The sequence below is a fragment of the Peromyscus leucopus genome, chromosome 10 (genome assembly GCF_004664715.2).
Source record: "Peromyscus leucopus breed LL Stock chromosome 10, UCI_PerLeu_2.1, whole genome shotgun sequence".
In the NCBI taxonomy this organism is placed as follows: domain Eukaryota; kingdom Metazoa; phylum Chordata; class Mammalia; order Rodentia; family Cricetidae; genus Peromyscus; species Peromyscus leucopus.
In genome coordinates, this window is record NC_051071.1 from 4,982,700 (window position 1) to 5,003,490 (window position 20,791).

The following is a 20,791-nucleotide window of genomic DNA, read 5'->3' on the forward strand; positions in this document are numbered from 1 at the left end:
CTGACCATTGTGTACCCAGTCCCCAGCCTCCAGATGGCAGTTCACAGAGGACCTGAGCTCTCGCTTACCTGGTGCCCGCTGTGAGCCCCTGCAGGGTCTGCCCAGCTCCAGGCTGTCTGTCCAGCTCCGGGCTACCCCACACTTACCTGCAGCCTTTCTTCAGGTGAATGCCAGTGCTTAGCCTCATTCTGAGAAACAATTATTCCAAACTGTTGGTTTAACTTTAGGATTTTGAAATTTAACAGTACTCTTGGAATTACAATATGTCAATATTTAAAAGTATTATACTGATTCTGTATAATCTTCCCATGCATATTTGAATTAAATCTGAATATATTTATGGGTATAAGTACCTGTACCTAGCAGAGATACTGAATAAATTTAGTTTACTCTAGTTTTTAAATATGGCAGCTAGAACTCTCTCAGGAATTTGTGCTTTTTCATAAAAGTTACCTTACAGAGTTTTTCTTAAAATATCGTCCAAGTCTTAGCACTTAATGTGCTAGTCTTTTCAAAGCCACCATTCAGCAAGCACAAGCTTGTAACATTCAGCTAATACTGAATTAACAGGTGAGACTTGGTCAATCCATGCATGACATTTGTTGAAGTAAAAAACATAATGTCATTTGAAACAGCATCACCTTCCTGGATTAAGGAGGAACACACCACAGAGACCAGCGCCTCAGTGTGACTGTGTGGGCTGAGAGACCAGTGCCCTGGGAAATCTGAAAGTGGGGAAGAACATTTGAGACGGAATAACTTAATATTTTAGGAGATGACCATGAGGGGTAAAAAGAAGCCCAGGAATTCAGACTCTACAGCAGTTTTCAAAGCCAAGAAGACAAGCAGATGAGAATAAGGATGGAAACTTTGACTGCCATATACTCATGTGGCTTCCTTGTGTAACTTCAAACCTGTCTTCAGACCTCACTTCCAGATCACAGGCTGACATTCCCAAGCCCTTTACTGTCCACCTGAGGTTGCCCCAAACTCAACATACCCTGAATGCTACAAAATTCTTACTCATCTGACTGTGTGTCATCCTCTACACATGAGAGGCAAGATTGCTGCCTTTAGGAACTTACAGTTTGTGCTGGTCTGAATGACAGTGGCCCCCACAGGCTCACAGGGAGGGGCACTATTGGGAGGTGTGGCCTTGGAGGAGGTGTGGCCTTGTTGGAGGAACTGTGTCACTGAGCTTTGAGGTTTCAGATGCTCAAGCCAGGCCTAGTGTCACTCTTTCTGCTGCCTGCAGATCCAGATGTAGAACCCCAGATCCAGATGTACAGCACCATCTCTGCTGTGTGCTACCCTGATTCCTGCTGTGATGATAATGGACTAAACTTCTGAACTGTAAGCCAGTCCCAATCAATGTTTGTAAGAGTTGCCATGGCCGTAGTGTCTCTTCACAGCAATAGAAACTCTAGCTAAAACAGTCCATATTCAGCTCCACCGGGAACCGTTCCCCTCCTCCATCTACAGAGTTCCTGTTAGTCTGTCCGTTGGCTGATTTCATATTTGTGGTTTGTTTCCTTCTTGTCTCTGTGACTCTCTCCTCTCACTGGCTTAATTCAGTGGCTTCCCTGTAGCTCCTTGGAACATTCTCAGTATTCCTTCTCTTGATTTTATGCTCTTGTGTCTCTTGCTTGTTACAGAAATTTTAAAATTCATTATCTGTCTCCACAAGAATATTTGAACTCTCTGGGTATTATCACTATAATAAATATTATCACTCTATCACTAATCATTACAATACATCAAGCATCTACCACAGTGTCATTCAGCAAACATTTGTTGAATGGATAAAAAGAGAAATTTAAAAGCTGGGCATGGTGGTATAGGATTGTTATCCTACCTCGTGGGAGGTGGGGGCAGAAGAACAGGAATTCACGATCATCCTTGGCCACATAGGGATTTTGAGGACAACTTGAGCAATGTGAGACCCCACCTCAAAAACAACTAATCAAAAGTATACACAGACTGAATCACACATTGCTTATGTGAAGCCAGTACACGGTTTTAGCTGAAGTCAACTCCTTCCTTGTGCTGTTATCTGGGCCTAGGTTTACTCATATTCCTAATGACAGCTGTGCTTTATAAGGATTGGTCTTAAAATTTGATATAGACAGGGTGACTCAAAATTATCAAACCAAACACCTGGATTTGTCTGTTAGACGCCTTTTGCTGCCCTTGCCTTTTTGGATATCAGGGACTGAAGAGGACCTCCCTGTATGCCCCAGCTCTGAAGTTGGCATGCTTCTCTTTAAATAACAAGTTTCTGTTTCCTAAAGAAACCATGTGCTGAACCAAATTCAAAACAAAATCAGTGACCTTGAATTATTCTCATTTGTGGTGTGTTTGGCTTTCAAAGAGTCATTTACATGTAACATTTTTTTCTTTTTTTCTTAAGAAAAATTTTAATTTATTTTACATACCAATCACAGATCCCCCTCTTCCCTTTTCATGCCCTTCTAGCCCCCCCCCCAAACTTCCCTATTCCCTCCTACAAGAAGGTAAGGCCTCCCCTGGGGAGTCAGCAGAGCCTGGTACATTCAGTAGAGGCAGGTCCAAGCCCCTCCCCTTGCATCAAGGCTGTGTGAGGTGTCCCACAATAGGAAGTATTGGGCTCCAAAAAGCCAGCTCATGTACCAGGGATGGATCCTGATCCCCCTGCCAGGGGGGCCCTTAAGCAGATCAAGCTACACAACTGTCTTGCTTATGCAATGGACCTAGTCCAGTCCCATGGAGGCTCCATAGCTGTTTGTCTAAAGTTCATGAGTTCCCATTACTTTGGTTTGGTTGTCTCTGTAAGTTTCCCCATCATGAATTTGATTCCCCTTGCTCATAGAATCCCTCTTTTCTCTCTTTGACCGGACTCTTGGAGCTCAGCCTGGTGTTGGCTGTGGATCTCTGCATCTGCTCCCATTGAATACTAGAGAAAGGCTCTATGATGACAGTTAGGGTATTCACTGATCTGATTACTGGGGTAAGCCAGTTCAGGCACCCTCTCCACTATTGCTAGTAGTCTAGGCTGGGGCCATCCTTGTGGATTCCTGGAACTTCCCTAGCACCCGGTTTTTCTCTATCCCCATGATGTCTACCTCATAACATTTTTTTTCAAACAAATCATTATAAGGAATCTAATATTCAAGTTTTCAAATCTAATATTTCAAACCTAGTTATTCCTTGTTTTGGATCTAATTTAGTTAGCAAAGTATGAGGCACCATGAATTAAAATGTTATGCTGTTACTTCTCTGAACAACCCTTTAAAAATTAGATTTCGATCTTCTGGATAATTTTAGATATTTCAGGGAATTATTAATACCAAGCACAAATGGTATTTTTCAAAAATCTTTCTTGCCTGCAGAATTCCTGACAGAAATTCTGTACATGATGAGGCTTGAATTATTCATTATGATTTCACTTGTTTTTCTCATTCAGAATCCAGAGCGCTGTGCATTTTGCTTGTTTACTCATTCAACATGTATTTTAGGAGCATTTATTTGATGTCCGGCACTGTATTGTTCCAGGTGTAATGAAGGACTAAAATTCTATCCTCCAGCATTTAAAGACCTATTGATAGAGGCAGAGTTAGAGTGAATGCCCCCATTAGGATAAAGGTGGGTAGGAGATGTTGCAGTTTTCATTTTCCATGTTTAGAAATAATAGGCACCTAATTTGCTACTTCTAAACTTTTGAATTCTTTTCACTTGTCAATAAATAATTTCAGTTGTTTTGATGAAGGGTCTTATGTAGCTAATATTTGCTGAATGCTCACCCTCTGCCTAGGACCCTGTATCGCAGAAAACTGCAATTGCTTCTTTCTACAGTAGAACACGTGCCATCTTACACATAGGGAATTTTATATTTTCATAGTTGCATATGCCAAGTTCACAGAGATAGATCAGCTGTGGCTGAACTCAGTCTGTTGAGCAGTAGATGGGCCAAGCATGGACTTCCGGCTGGAAACCTGGGAGTGAGGTGATATAGACACATCTTCACACACTCTCTACTCTTCTCCAGACTCATGGAACTGCTGGATATAAAAGAAGAGAAGTGTGAAGGAGAAGGAAACCAGGAGAGAGAGGAAGATGCTGGTCTGCTGGTAGTAAAGAAAAAAAAAAAAAAAAACTGAGTGAAAACCACAAAGCTGAGGTGCAGATGGCTTCGACATGGCATTCTTAGTTCCCTGGGCAGGGAGTGCTCCTAGAAGCCAGCTCCCTGCCTGTGAATTGTCTGATTACAGTCAAGTGAGATCAGCAGTTAGCTAGTTAAACCTAGCCTGACTAGAAAAGAGTTGGGCTGCAACTTAACCTTATTCTTAGCTGGAAAATTCAGTATAGTTCAAGGATTGGAGCAATATGATGCCGAGTCTTGCCAAAGCATCATTTCTGTCGCATACCGTGGTATAGCCACCCTAGACTCCAGGAGCTCCACCGTCATCCCCTCCATGTCAGCATTTAACTCAGGTACCACCAGATGAGACAGTCATGTTAATGTCACCAGTGTCCTCGCTTTGGGGAGTACCCTGCATTTTTACTAGCTGATTAGGTAATAAGTCAAAGGTTAGTAGAAACAAATGTGATCGCCATTTTTATGCACCTCCACAAGGCTACGTTACTATGTGATTATAAAAAAATCAAACCTGCCACTGTTGCATTTAAGTGACTACCTTTCAGGAGGAAAATTCTTCCAGGCCTCTCCTCATCTAGGAGTCTCACACTCTCGTGTGTGTGTGTGTGTGTGTGTGTGTGTGTGTGTGTGTGTTATCAGTGGTTGTCTCTCCCTGTGGTACTGACATCTGGCAGAAGGGCTCTCAGAGACAGAAATGATGAGATCTCTTTGGATCATTGGACTGACAGGCCATTCATGATCTAGTGGCTCAGTCAGTGTGGAGAATGCAGTTGCTCAGCCTGCCTTCTACTTTCCAACCCCTTTACCCTGTAAACAAGTAAAAAATAAGCCTTACCCTGAAAATAACAGCATGCTGTACTACCAGAGAGGTAGAATATTCCAGAACAGAACAAATAGAGGTATAACATTCTGCCATCTGGCAAAGCTGCTGGTCCAGATGGATTCACTAATGACTTCTCTAAAGTATTTAATCAGACCTTACTGAAAAACATGACTGGCATATTTAATTATCCTAAGTTAACAGGAATTCTGCCAGATATACCCCTCAGTGCTTGAGTCATGCTTGTGCTTAAAGAGGGGAGAAAGGATGAATAGCACCAGAAAGCTGGGGTTTGCATAGACCCCTCATTAGTGAAACGTCTCGTCAGTAAATTGTGTGTTGCAGTCTTTGGCAGTATTCCTCCTTTCTCAGAGAGTGTACTGTCAGACTAGCCATGCTGATCACATTTATTTTATCAGTAACAATTATACTGATGAGAACATCTGGGGATTGTTCATCAGAACTCCTTCCTACTTCCTGCCTCTGTGGACGACTTCTAAACTACCAGATGGCCTCCCTTTGACATATGTACATTGGTTTTTATTCCTCATTTTTAGTTATTTAATGCTTATTTGTATCCAAGTATTATAGATGCAAAACTGAAATGTTAGAGAAACCCCATGCCACCCTTTCCCACCGCCAACCCACCATTCTAGAGAAACTGCTTTTTGATTGTTCTCGCTAGTGCTTACCTCCAAACCATCTGCTTAGTGTAGCTTCTTACCGCCCAGGCCACTCCCGGCTTCTTGTCAATGTACTTGAGGATGTTGCTTATGGGTGCTGTTTTTATGTTTCCTTTCTTTCTGTTCTCCAGAGAAAGCATTTTAAAATTAACAACATTCTCTTTTATAGTTTTAAGTTCCATCTTCTTCTGCTTTCTTTCCTGGTTATCATAGAAAAATAGATGGGCTTCATTATGTGTGTGCACCACATTTTCTCTTTGCATTCATCCGTTGATGGAGACCTAGGCTGGTTCCATACATGGACTATTGTGAATAGTGCGGCGATGAAAGCATTTGTGCACGTATCACTGTGGTGTGCATCCCCAGGAGTGCTAGTGAGCACACAGGTGTTCTACCTCCAAGCTGACTCCCACAGTGACCGCACACTTTGTACCCACCAGCAGTGCGCATGGGCTGCCCTTCCCCTCATCCCCACCAGCGTTTGCTGTCACTTTCTCAGCGATATCCATTCAGAGCTGTGTGCGAATCTCAAGCTGCTTTGATCTGCATGTCCCCAAGGATGCTGAATGGCTTTTAGGTATTGGTTGGCCATTTGTATTTCCATTATATGAGAGCTGTCTATTTGAATCATTAGCCTATTTATTGATTGAATAATTTGGATTTGGAGGTTTTCTTATGTGTGTGTTATTTTATTTTTTGTTCTTTATAGATGCTAGATAGTAATCCTCTATAAGATGGATAGTTGGCCAAGAGTTTCCCCTTCTGCAGGCCATTTCTTTACTGTGATAATGGTTTCCTTTTTAATTTTATGCAACCCCACTTGTAGAGTTTGAGATTAATCCTGTGCAGCTGGATTCCTTCTCCTGAGTCCTTGCCTATGCCTGTATCTTGAAGTGCTTCTACCTATGACTTTGTCTGTCAGTTTCAGAGTTTCAAGGGTTTTGTCCCATTTTGAATTGATTTCTGTGTGTGTGTGCAGAATAAAAGACACTGGCTAAGTTTCACTCTTCAAATGTGGGTGTCCAGTCATCCCTGCATCTTTTGCTGAAGCCATGAAAATGTACCTCTAGTGTGCATTTTGACACTTTATCAAAGGTAGGTAGCTGTGGCTGTGTGGGCTTATTTCTCTGTTCTGTCCCATGGGTTTACATGGCTGCCTTGGTGACAGTTCATGCTGTCTTTTGTCCTGAGACTCTGTAGCAAAGCTTGAGATCCAGTCCTTTTGCTGGGGGCTGCTTTGGCTTTTGGAGTCCCGTCCTTCTGTATGAGCTTGGATAGCTTTTCCTACTTCTGTGAAGAATGCCACTGGGATATCGATGGGGATTGCACTACATGTGTGTTAGTTTGTGGTAAGAAAACCATTTTTACAGTATTGTTCCTTCTCCTTTACTGGGCCATGTGGAGCACACAGAGGCAGCTTCTTGTAGGCAATTTTATCTAAAAGTCTCTTGCTTTTTTTAAACCTTTATTTTGAGAGTTATCAACTAGAGACACTATCTATTAGCATCCCAGTTTATATAGCAATGACTTGAGAATCCTCTGGAATGGTTGGTAGTCTTTTGATCAGTATGATTTCTTCAAGATTAATCCATGTTGTGTATGTCCATAGTTCATTTCCTTTTATTGTGAAGAACAAGTCCATTGTGTTAATATATAATAATTTGATTATTTATTCAACTGTTGATGGGTATTCATTTCCAATTTCTAGCTATTATCAATAAAACAATTATTTAAACAATTATTTATTTAGTCAATACCTTTTATTTCTTTTGTCTAAATACTTGAGAGTGGACTTGATCTTACATACGTGGGAGTATGTTTGTAACAAACTGCCAAACTGCCTCCAAAATGATTTGTCACAATATCTTCCCATTAGCAATGTAAACACATTCCAGTTGCCTCTCATCCTCACAGGCTTCGTAATTTTAATTGTTCTTGACAATGTTCAAGTCACATGGCTGTATTTTAAATTGGCTTTCTTTCATACTATTGATTTGTTGATATTCTTTATCTGTTCTGGGTACCAGTTTTTCATGATTTTTTTTCTCCCGGTTTGTGACTTTTTTATAATCCTGCATGTCAATCAGCAGAAGTTTTATTTTGAAGTATAGTTTTTTAATTTTTTTCCTTATGATTCATGCTTATTTCTTGTTAGAAACCAGTATCTTTCAAAGGTTGCACAGCATTTCTCTTTAATTTTTTTCTTTATGTTTTAATATGAATATTGTACCTCTTACTATTGTGTATGGTGAGAGCTGAGTTGAGATTGAGGTTTCTGGGTTCTTTTACAAATATTCAATTGTTGAAACATGATTTCTTTATCTTTTAATTACTAGCAAGTACACAAAGCATAAAATGTGCATATTAACAGGGATAACATGTAGTTAAAATTTTTATTACATTTATTATTACTCTGTGAGTGTGTGTGTGTGTGTGTGTGTGTGTGTGTGTGTGTGTACATGCCTTAGTGTACATGTTGAGGTTAGAGGATAATCTGGGGAGTCAGTTTTCTCCTTCCACCACATGGGCCCTGGGGATAAAATCCAGGTCATTAGGCTTGGTGGCAGGTGCAGGTGACAGGTATCCTGTCATAGCTTCTAGAATGCTGGACCTACAGGCATGTCCCACCACACCCGGAGTCTCCTTTCCTACCCAAGGATGGGATCCATTGCACCTGTCTGCTTCATTGCAGCATGTCTGATGTATACTGTTTAGTTTCAGTACTGTTGTTTGAAAAACTGCCCCTTGACCACTGAGTTAACCCCTCAATGTGTTAGAAATACATTGGCAGTGTAGCACCAGCATGGATGTAGTTCTAGATTAAATTCCATTGTCCATCCTTATACTAACACTCGGCTAATTCTGACTCCTGAGAAGTCTTTCAGCCTAACTTTTATGTTACTCAATACTTTATTGATACTTTATTGTTGGTTAGTAGCTTTATTGATTTCAGTAGTTGGGATATTTGTGCTTGGATGATATTGCTAAGCCCTGTCTTTCCCTGTCTTTTGGTTTGGATGCTTTCTCCTTAGAGTGGCATCCTTATATCCTGTATGTTTCTTTTTCTATTTTTTTTCTTTTACCAATTTAATTCTGAGGAGATGGTGGTGTTATTAGATTTGTGAGGCCAGTTCACTGTAACTTCCCATGTACATGTTTCCCTGGCTTAGAATGTCAGTTCCTGGGGGGTGATAAGTTGCAAGTGTGTCTATTGCATGGTGGCTGGTTAATAACAACACATCTGTTGTGTTGTTTTAGGCACTGCTCTTCTCACTGCTTTAGGACTTGTAATTCCTTCTTTGAAGTAAATACTGTTATCCCCATGTTATAGAAAGGAAATGGAGGCACAGAGTGGAGTAATTCACAGATGACTTATGAAGAACCATTTCCCCATAAGTACAGGGATCAGATCATGCCTCAGCAATGCACTGCTTACTGTCTTTTTCTTTAAATCATCCATAACTTGGGTTATATAAAAAAACTGATATAATTGAAAATAAGATTCTCTTTCTAAAGCTGGGCATATCCAAAGCTTAAAACATTTAATTTAAAAAATAAGCAACCAAAAAAAAAAAAAAACAAACCCAGAGACCTTGCAGCAGAGCCTGAGATCTGCATGAACATAATGTTTACTAAAGTTACTTTTACTCAAAAACTGTAAGACAGAGGCTGTGCTGACTTTACAGAGAAGACAGAGGATGTTGACTTCATACACCACTTTCGAGCTTTATCTTTGTCATCAGTTTGACTATAAATCAAATTTCTGTGCACCTTCATGTTCAGGAGATCCTCTTGAAGAAAAGTCTAAGGTTGTACATGGAAAAGTAATTACCTAAGTGCATAGGAGTATGCTGTGTACAGTGGCTACTGTTGGACACCAGCACTCTGAGGAAGTAAGCCTGCTCACGTGTTAGGAGTCCACCCACGCTCTACTGATGCATATGTCCATGATGTGTGACACACACATTATAAGTAATGAAGTATAAAACAGTCTATTATAAATTTAGTATAGCAGATCAGTTCTCATAGAAAGTTCTCATTGACTGCTGCTGAACTGTGTCATTGTGGTCAACCAACGATTGCCATTGAACCGTGGTTTAATCAAAATTAGAGAAGGAATCGATACTTTATTACTGTATGATTCAGAAAAGTCTTGGACTGGACTTGTAATTCAGGGGTCATATGCTTGCTCAGCAATGTGCAAAGTCCTGGGTTCTATCCTAGTTACACACACACACACACACACACACACACACACATACACACAACACACACACACACTCATATTGTTGGTAAATGTAGTTCTAATGTGAATGTTGTTTGTAATCCACTTATTGTTGATGAAACAAGATGTATTTGGGAACAGTGGTCATTTGCTGATGACATAAGCTGTCTTCTTGGTGGACTGTAGCAGTGCTTCCACAGTCTTCATTGTTTTAATTTCTTAAGTACAGACAATTACCAAAACAATACACGATTGATTACAAGGCATGAGTTACAGTGTTTATTTCTACAATGCAAACCCTTCTGCTGTTTCTGACTGTAAGCTAGCAATGTTATGGTGAAGTGGATCTGGGAAGAGATGTGCAGCCATACAACATTCTGTCGTATTTCTGCCATCCAGTCAGGACAGCAGCTAGTGACCTGAGGCATTGAGTTTTTAGCATATTACCTTTGTTTTAATATGGTTTATGTAACTTTGTTTAGAGGACATTTTAACAGTGGGTGTTTAATAGCTGGTTCACAAAGTTGTTAAAACTTAACTGTCATTTCCTGCTAGCCCAGTGGTTTTTCAACCTTCCTACTGCTGTGACCCTTTAATACAGTTCCTCATGTTGTGGTGACCCCCAACCATCAAATTATTTTCAATTTTACTTCATAACTGTAATTTTGTTACTGTCATGATGCTATTAATTGTAATGTAAATATCTGTGTTTTCTGATGGTCTTGGGCGATCCCTGTGAAAGGGTTGTTTGACCCGCATAGGATCACAACCCACAGTTGAGAACCAGTGTGCTAGCCTGTCTCATCTAGCTTCAGCTAAGCCCCTGGATGCTCCGATCCCAGGCCGCCAAACCACCATGGTCTTAACTGGTCCTTATTATAGTATGATGGTGTTCCTGGAATATAGCTCCATGGCACTATGGGTATAGATACAGGTACGGCAATACTCAGTGTGTGTTATATTTATTTTTAATGTATTCTCATTAGATGTAGCACTTATCATACATGTGGAGCAGGTCGGGAAAAATGGAATGGATTCTCACAGTCTGTCTGAGTGATTGTCACTCCCATTTGCCCATCTAGGCCCACCTGGAAGGTGAGCCCCTCTCCATGGTGTAAGAGATCATTGTCCAGAGACTGGAATTAGAGCGTGCCCTTCCCTGGTTTTGAGCATGGTGTTCACGTCAAGCTGCTTTTGTGTTTTCTGTCTTGGAGATGCACCTCCACTGGGCTGGGTGACTCCCCATTGAGCACACACAGCAGCAGTCTCCCCTCTGTCCTTGTTCCAGCCCAGTGACCCTGATCTGCCTGCCTGCTCATGGGAAAGCCTTGCTCAGGATGATGTTCAGGGATGGGAGGGAGATAGCTGTCATGCTTTTCTGGTGAGACCATTAGGAAACAAACCAACGTTGAGGTATCACTGACAAAAGCACCAAGCAACCTGGGTAACAGCAAAATGAGGTTTCAAAAGTATGTTAGAATCAAGAACATTTTTTATTTTATTTTTATTTTTTAATATATATATATATTTTATTTTACAATACCATTAATTGCTGCATTTATAACAAGTACTCAAACTGTTTGTTTTTAAATAAATGTCACATTTTTCACCAATGTGTAAAAAGGATCAAGAATGGTTAGTGCTAATTCGGGGGCTTTGTGCAACCTCATAAGCAAGGCTTCTCTTTCCATGACCCTGTTAACTCTCACGTTCCTCTTCAGCATATTTGGAGATCATTATGAGGCTGCCTGGTATCATGAAGATAGGCTTCTGCCCTCTTGGCTTGCTACAAAAACAAATCAATTTCTGCTCCCAGATGGGTTTGTGGAAGTCCTGCTCTGCAGTGCTTTCTGTTGCTATGGTAACAGAAGATGGGATTTCCAGGGGAGCTCAATTGATATACAAGCAGAGAAAATCAGTCTCTCAAAGCTCGATCCATTTGTTATTGCAAGAAACAATAAAGCAAGCAGGGAAGGAGAAGCAGAAGAACCAGACTGTCTTGTGTGGGTGTGGAATAATTCTTCTATTTGATAAACACTTCTGATGACAGGAGTCAATTTAAAATATTCTAATATTATGACATGGCTGGTGTTACATTTTGCAAGATTGGTGAAGAGGTCCCAAGTTTTCTTAGGACAGCAAAGGGTTAGATTTATGGACTCAGCTATCAGACAGCCTTGAAAGGTAGGTGAAGGCAGGAGTGCTTCCCGTCCAGGGTGGACCCAGCAGCGCCTGGGCAAGTGAGAAGACAAGCCCTGGCTTGGAACACTTTCCTCATGGAAGACACAGAATGTGGCTTTACCATGGGAAGTCTTATCCCACCTGAAGAAGCACAGCAGGCAATACCTTCCATGACAGTCAGTCCTTACACTGGATGCGGAGAGCTGTTCCTTAATCTGCTGGTTGGTTTTTAGGCATTATTATGGGATTGCTGCTTAGGCATGGAGTGCACTAAAGAAGGAGCAAAGAGCCATTATGATGTCTAAACAGACAGTTTTGATTTTATATGAGAAAATCCAATCATAGAAATACACCCCTCGTTTAAATTGCTTCTGGACTGAAGTGAAGATACTTTGGGATTAGGAAAGAAGATTCTGTTGAAAATGATTCTTTTAAAACTATTTTGTTTGTTATTTGTTTTAAAATATATGTTTATATTTAAAAAGGTATATTTTAAAATATATATTTTAATTAAATTATATTACATCACTTTCCCTGTTTCCTTTCCTATATCTAATCCCTCCTCTTTCCCCTCTGTCCAGCCACTCTCACATTCTGCATCCAAATTCCTCTGAAATTGGTGGACTTTTCCCCTTTAATTATTATTGTTCTATACACACAGACATAGAAACAGACACACACACAAATACATATAAATATAACCAGCTGAATCCTTTTTTGTAATTTATGTGTATGATTTTGGGTTGACTTTTTGTGTAGATAAGCAATTGGGGAGCTCATTCTTGGAGGACTAATTCTCCCTAATCAGTCATTAGTTAGCTGCTGTTCTTTATTAAGGAGTTGGACCCTGTGACATTTTCCTCCTTATGCCTTAGTCTATCTATTGATATTTCTATTGTCTAGGTCTTGTTTAGGCAGCTATTTCTAGGAGACACAGTGTCACAGCAGACTTCCTAGTCCTCTGGTTCTTCTGTCCTCAGTCCCCTCTTCTGGGATGTTCTCTGAGTGCAAGAGTTGTGTTGCAGGTGTGTCCATTGGGTCATTGAAAATGGTTCTTGGTGTTCTTGAATTCATAAATGCAGAGGTTTGAGGAAAGGGGGACTAGACACCTGTGGTAGCTTAAACCTCATTAAATAGCATGCTGATGTTACAGACTATGTTTTTGATAATCTAGTTGTTGAAATTCATGAGTTTTTTAACCTTACGAAGATTTCAAAGTGCTATTGAATAAATACTTAATTAATAAAAATAAATTTAAGATAAATGTAAATACAACTTGCTTGTGCCCTAGGATGCATGGATGTTGTTGATTTGTTACCCAGGTGAGAGAAGTAAAGTTTTAGGGAAGCGGTTGAGGAAGTACCAAATAATGAAGTAAATGTAGGTTGTCCCCTATTGTTCTGTTGCCCACTTTTCCCTTTGGTACTGAGGAATTGGATCTAGGATCTCGTAGCATGCTAGGCAAATGCTCTATCACAGAGATGTGCCCTCTCTATTCTTTTTGTTTGTTTGTTTGTTTGTTTGTTTGTTTTTTAGTGCTGGGGATTGAACCCTGGGCCTAGTGCATGCTAGGCAATCACTGTACCACTGAGTCACAACCCCAGTCCCTATTCTAAGCCTAAGAGGAGCATGTTGCATGTGAGCTGGGGAAGGAAGCCAGAGACTAGGGGTTTACAAAAGGAGAAATAGCTAACTCTGCTGTTGCATTCTAGTGGTAAAGAAGGAGCCTGGAGAAATGAGTATCATAGGCTGGGAAGACTTAGTTTCAGGAAAACCATAAAAGAACTTTGATAAGAAAAGTAATTCCAATGAGAGCCTTTAAGTCAATGTAGTAAATGTGTGGGTATAACCGAATCGTCTACGACAGTGAACCCTGGGAGTAAAGGTACTATACATTCAAATGGGGGTGTTTGGTAGTGGTACTGCATAGTTTAGACTAATAAATTCTTATGAAAAACCTCTATTCCATTTTCTGTTTTACTTTGTTTGTCACTATAATAAACCAGCTGAGGAAACAAAAGGAGAAAGATTTATTTTGACTTATAGTTTTAAAGACTTCAGTCCAAGGTGACTAGGTCCCAGCAGTCTAGGCTTGTGGTGAGGGAGGTTGTTAGGGCAAAAGGGTATTGTGGAGTAAAGCCACACATTTTGTGGTGGCCAGGAAGCAGAGGGAAAGACAACAGAGAAGACATGCCTCCAGTAACCTACTTCCTCCAGTCGCCCATACTCCCGGGTTCCTGTCCATTCCCACTAATGCTGTCTAACTCTGAACTCATCAATGGTTTCATCCATTGATTAAGTCAAAGCCCTCACAATGCACCTTCCAAAAGCCTGCTATATTGGGAACCAGTCCTTCAACACACAAGCCTCTGGGAATATTCACATCTAAACCATAATAGCCTCTTTAAAGGTTTGTTCATACTTTTCTTCCAATAACCCTCCTCATTCAAACAGCCGTCTGAGAAAATGCAAGGATCCTGCCCCATCCCAGGTATTTTAAATTCCTAAGAATCTGCCAGCTGTCTCAGTCATTTAAAACAGAGCCAATGGCCACAGCAAGGGAGTCATGTCTCTTGGGGTGTCTCTGGCCATCCATGGGCCATGTGCCCTTCTTCTTTCTTTACTAGTCTCTAAGTAGAACATGTTGACCATGGGAGAGAGGAGAGACATTGTGGTAGGAGAATTGTTGGCATCGTCAATCAGCCTCTCCAGCACACATTTTTATAATGCTTGCTCTGCCCAATGATAGCCCAGAAACTGTTGAGAAGAATGAAGAAAACCTCCTCATTAACCATCTGGCCAAATCATTTTCTTCATAACTGGTGGGCCTCCATCATGCTGCTAGCCTGGGGAGTTTCCCACTAAAACCTAGGAAGAGTTAGAAACCATTTCTCTCCTCTTCTCAGTCCCGCTCCTGCTCCATCACTGTGAAAGCACTCGTGTCATGTCCTGCTATAATCTAACCTCCTGGCCTCATCACCGTCTTTTCTGAGCTGCCTCTGCCTGCTGGATCCATATCATTTCTTGCCCTTATCAGTCAGACTTTGAAAATGGTCTTTTCACAACAAATGCCCACTTACACCTTACATTTTATATGAAGCCAGTGTCTTGCAAGGATGGGTACTCATTCTCCATCTTTCTGTCACTGTATATACTGGCTCTCACTTCTCCTCTTTAGGGGCTCCTTGAAACACAGCACTGTTTTTTGTCCCTTCCTTCCTTCCTTCCTTCCTTCCTTCCTTCCTTCCTTCCTTCCTTCCTTCCTTCCTTCCTTCCTTCCTTCCTTGTGTGTCTGTTGCCCTGTACTTGATATATCAAATCCCTAAAGCTTTAGTGACTGAATTACTTAATATACGCCACTGTGTCATAGACCGGAGTTTCACACACTGCTTCCATTCACTTTATTAATGGAACAAATGTGAGACTGCACAATTTTTTGGCAGTTTTCTAGGGAATGTATCACTACAGCTTGGGTCTTCAGTGTCTCCGAAGGTCTGTGAGGTGAAGGCCTGCTCCCTAAGGTGTGTGCTGGTAGAGCTTTTAACAAGTGGAATCTGGAGGGAGGTCTTGAGGCCACTGGGACAAATGGCCTTGGTGGAGCTAAGGAGACCCTGCCTCCTTCCTTTTCTTCCCCTTCCCAGCTGTGACATGAGCTATTTTTTTCCCACCATGATGCAGGGTCAACTGACCAAAACCTGTAAGTAATAAATCTGAGGCCAAATATATCATATCGTTTTATAATTTGATGATCTTAGTTATTTATGGTATCAGAAAGCCAATGAACACATGTACATACTATTAAATATCAGATATATTCTAACAAAACTGTGATTGGAAGATTCCCTTTATACTGATCAAAATCATCTCTCAACTAACTTGGAAAGCTAAAGTGTTCTATAACCTTAGAAGGGTTTCAAGGGCCAAACACTCACATGTTCCATTTCACACAAGTTGTCTTTTTATTAATTCATTATAAAGATTCTTGAGGATATATATTTTAAAATAACATTATTTATATCTACCATATTTATACCCATATTTATTCTTCATTCATTCATTCACTTTTGTATTATGTGGGTACACATGTGCCATAGTGCATGTGCGGAGGTCAGAGGACAATTTGTAGGAATCACTTAACTCCTTTCTGTAGTGATATTGTGTTTCCCAATATGTCGTGCACATTAATAAACTTACCTGGGGTCAGAGTATAGAACAGCCACTAGATAGACATAGAAGCCAGAAAATGGTGACACACACACCTTTAATCCTAGTATTCTGGAGGCAGAGATCCATCTGGATCTCTTTGAGTTCAAAGCCACACTGGAAACAGCCAGGCATGGTGACACATGCCTTTAATCCCAGGAAGTGATGGCAGGAAGCAGAAAGGTATATAAGGCGTGAGGACCAGGAACTACAATCTGTTAAGCTTTTAGGCTTTAGAGCAGCAGTTCAGCTGAGATCTATTCGGATGAGTACACAGATGCTTCCAGTTTGAGGAAATGAGGTCAGCTGAGGAATTGGCAAGGTGAGGTGGCTTTGGCTTGTTCTGTTTCTCTACTCTTCCGGCGTTCACCCCAATACCTGGCTTCAGGTTTGTTTTTATTAATAAGACCTTTTAAGATTCGTGCTACACCTTTCACTGTGTGGTGGCTTCTAATATTGAACGCAGGTTTTCAGCACTGGAGGAAGCACCTTTACCCTCAAAGCTGTCTTACCAGCCCCAAAAAATATGTTTTAAAGAAAGTATTTGTTGTATGTCAAATTCACTTTTAAGTCAGGTTTTCTTATTTTGTGTATGTGAGAATCTGTGACCCACCCATCAGGGGTTGGGTGGAGAGCAGCTGTGGCGGAATGTCTTCCTCAAACCCTCTTCCACCTTGTCTTTAAGCTTGCTATTTTGGCTAAAATGTGTGGCCAGCAAGGCCCTGGGACCTGCCTGCCTCCACCTGTCAGTGCTGGCTGAACAGGCTAGTTTTCCAGACTGGTAAAGTGCCATGCTTTGGTTTTGTCATTTTTTTAGACTTCCAACACCTGTCTTTGGGAAGGTACACACCTTTACTCGTTGTGTTGAACATGGTGACTTCTCCATCTTGACTCTATTGACTGCTGCAAATGCCTTGAAATGGGACTTGGTATTTGATGAAATTTTATTTTGCTAGAATTACAGAGGAGAAAAGCCACAGGCTTAGTGATCTGCAGTTCCCTTGGTGTCACTGTGGCTTACGTAAAAGAGATTTCACTTCAAATGCATACACTATGACAACAGACACATAAACAGCATTGACCTTGGGACTTTTCTGTGCCTCTGAATCCTAATGAGAGCAGGATCTGTCTTGTGCATCTGCAAGCCTGTTAATGAATGGAAAAGTGAACTTTCTCTTAGCAACAGCATTTTTAAATTAAAGTCAAAAGCTAGGTTGAACACTTAATGATATTTTGAAAATCAGTAAGTAAATATTACTTAATCCAATGATAGAACCATATACAATATGTTATTAGAGAATTATGACCATGGTTAATATTCATTTTAAAGGTAACTAAGTAGGTAAATTTAGATAAAATTCCTATCATGTTTTACTACTTTTATCTTTGCCAAAGCTGAGCATTTTAATTTATAATAGACAGGCAACTGGTTACTTTGGGAACTGATAAACTCTTCTGACATCATCTGGTTTAATGATTTAAAATAAGAAACAAATTGGGGTAAAGAATGATCAGTATATATTAATTTTGTTCAGTTAGAAAATATGAAAAGAGGCCTTTTTCTTTTTCAGCCTTGCCTTACACCCAGATAAAACTCTGATTGCAACTGGCCAAGTTGGGAAGGAGCCATATATATGCGTATGGGATTCCTATAATGTCCAGACTGTGTCTATTCTCAAAGATGTCCATACGCATGGAGTTGCATGCCTGGCTTTTGACTCGGATGGACAGGTGCGTATCTTTCTCAATTTATGTTTTCTTTTTCTTTCTTTTTCTTTTTTTTTTTTTTTGGTTTTTCGAGACAGGGTTTCTCTTGTGTAGCTTTGCGTCTTTCCTGGAACTAACTTGGTAGCCCAGGCTGGCCTCGAACTCACAGAGATCCGCCTGTCTCTGCCTCCCGAGTGCTGGGATTAAAGGCGTGCGCCACCACTGCCCGGCTTAAAGAAAGATTTTTTTTTTTTTTTGAGACAGGGTTTCTCTGTGTAGCTTTGGAGCCTGTCCTGGAACTCACTGTGTAGGCCAGGCTTCAATTTATGTTTTCTTAATGAATCCTTAAATTTACCTAAAATTATAATACAAATGGCTACCCCCTCTGCTGCTTTCCCTTGGCAGCATCCTAGGCTCCCTCACTGGTTGGCCCCTTTCCAAGCTAGTGATATTGATATTCCCTTCTCAATAGGCTCCAGTTTTGGTCTTCCTTAAAAGGCTCCATAAAGGAACTCATAAGGTTGGGTCCACTAGGGTTCAGCAACCCTATTTTGTCCCATTATTAGCATCCTGTCTGGGATAAGGGTTGGGCCAAGCCATTTACACAGAGCTCAAGCCCTGCACGAACACTGTGCCTTTTGCCCTCAGATTTTCACATCACCTCCCAATGATCCATTTGAACGATGCTTTTTGATCCTACCATAAGGTCACTTCTCCTTCCTTCTTCCCACCCCTCAGCCCCTTCTAATTCAAGCAGTCATCAATTCCTATGTTTATACTTTTCTTTATGACAACTCCAACACATGTTCTGTCCCTCCTCTATTTTCAGGCACAGCCCTTTGAATTTCAAAATAGAACCATGTATAATGTAATTTAAACATTGTCTTAACTGGTATTTTCATAATTCTTATTTATTTATTTAACATATGTTACTGTTTTGTCTGCATGTATGTAAGTATATCACATTCATGTGTGGAGTTCAGAAGAGGGTATCAAATACCTGGAAGTAGAGTTACAGATGGTGTGAACCACATATGGGCGATGGGAAACAAACCTAGGTTCTCTGCAAGAGCACAAGTGCTCTAAGCCACTGAGATACCTATCCTGCTTCATCTACACCGTTTCTTAGTAATTCATTTCAGCAACTGAAAATGTCAAAGTATCTTAAAGCCAACAAAGTTTAAAGTTGGCATCGAACGAAGCCCAAACATTGTAGGTGAGCATTCTCTGTTAACCAACACTTCTATCCACACTCCCCCATGTTGTCAAGTTAGACAGGCTGGCAAACTTTGTCAGCCAAATACTGTGCCTTTGAAATGCCCTGTGTCGTGCTCCAGTCCTCATCTGACACTCACTGCTGGTTTGTCCCCTTGAAGAGACTAGTTCTTCGACGACATCACAAGGGTATGTAACCAGCACCCACAAGTTATCTCTCCTTTCTTGTACATACAACAACACTTGACAGAAAAAGGCTAATGTATCTTTAAAAAGTGAATGGCAACACAAAGGGCTCATTCCTAAACTTGCAGCTTCTCTCTCCAGCCTTCACCATGTCTCTACATGCCGTCCCTTCTGCCGTCTTTTTCACCCTTGGTATAGCAATTAATTGAGTCAATAAATGTTTAGCTAGTTTCAGTGTTAATTTTGTAAGTTAGTGTCATAGAAACATCAATGAAATCACTTGTAGACATTAAACCAAACTAAGAGTGGAAGAAATTCACTAGATGAAGATAAGTTCACCTGATTTGGATCATTTAAAAGTAATTAGCATGTGGTCTCTTCCACTGCTGTGAGAGAGCAATGGTCATGACTCATTTTTCTTCCTAGAACTAGAGTGGATATGAACGACTAAATTAAGTGAGTTAGAATGCATATGGCTGTATAAGTATAAATGTAGGCTGATGTGTACATTCAATATGCATAGTCTTTCATTTTTTCCCTATTTGTGCAAATATCTATACCAAATTTTGTTTTGAAGTATCACAAAAATGCTATGCGATAGAGGGAAACCCAGCTTATCTATGAGTTCGTTGTCCATTTTATTTACCTTTTTCATTTTATTCATCCATTTCTTTTTGGAGTCCTGGCTATTTCTCTTGAGGTACTATTTCGACAGGAGGGGAGCTGGGTGGACTGTGTGGTTTTTAACTGTCAATTGAGAAAAGTAACCTCTTTGCCATGATGGATTTCATGGCTTGGTTATTCCTTCAGGTCTGCTGTGTTCTCTGGCCAGAGTTCACCACAATCCAATAATACAGATAAAATGACAAATTCCTCATTACCTCATAATTGACAAAAGCAATAGAAATTATTTTCTAGGTAGGTGTGGGGCCTGTCAGTGTAAATGAACAAAATAGATTTCTTTTGGCTTTTTTTTTTTAAACTCAGGAAAAATGAGTGTCTCTGCTAGTGTTTGTTAACTGATTTTTCCATTAAAATAAGCTGAATAAAGTTTACCCATTCTAATTTTCTTATATTGATAAAAATATGTTATATTTCTTAAATTATGTTTTATAATTTCTTTTTTAATTAACTTATTTTTATTTTATGAACACTGTTGTTTTGCCTGCATGTATGTCTGTGTGAGGGTATCAGACCCCCTGGAGCTGGAGTTACAGACAGTTGTGAGCAGCTGGGAATTGAACCTGGGTCCTCTGGAAAAGCACCTTGTACTTTTAACCACCAAGCCATCTCTCCAGCCCTGTCTTATAATTTCTATTGTTACAACCCTCGATGAAAAAATGGCAAAGATCTTTATTTAAGGAAGCATTCTAGAACCTCCAACTATTCTTTTTATATAAAATATTCCTGATGGAAACCATTTTTAGTGAAGATAC

At 40.4% G+C, this 20,791-nt stretch overlaps 1 protein-coding gene across 9 annotated transcripts in view; it reads left to right on the top strand.

The window, feature by feature from the left end:
- Eml6 (EMAP like 6) overlaps positions 1-20,791 on the top strand; it is a 268,175-nt gene that overhangs the window by 103,155 nt on the left and 144,229 nt on the right. For all 9 annotated transcript variants that reach the window (XR_005092272.1, XR_005092273.1, XR_005092274.1 and 6 more), the window contains exon 3: positions 17,819-17,978. Coding sequence is in view for 6 of the 9 variants with exons in the window: in XM_028891555.2 (XP_028747388.1) it covers positions 17,819-17,978 (160 nt within the window). In the remaining 3 variants the exon portion in view is untranslated. The remainder of the gene's footprint in view (positions 1-17,818; positions 17,979-20,791) is intronic.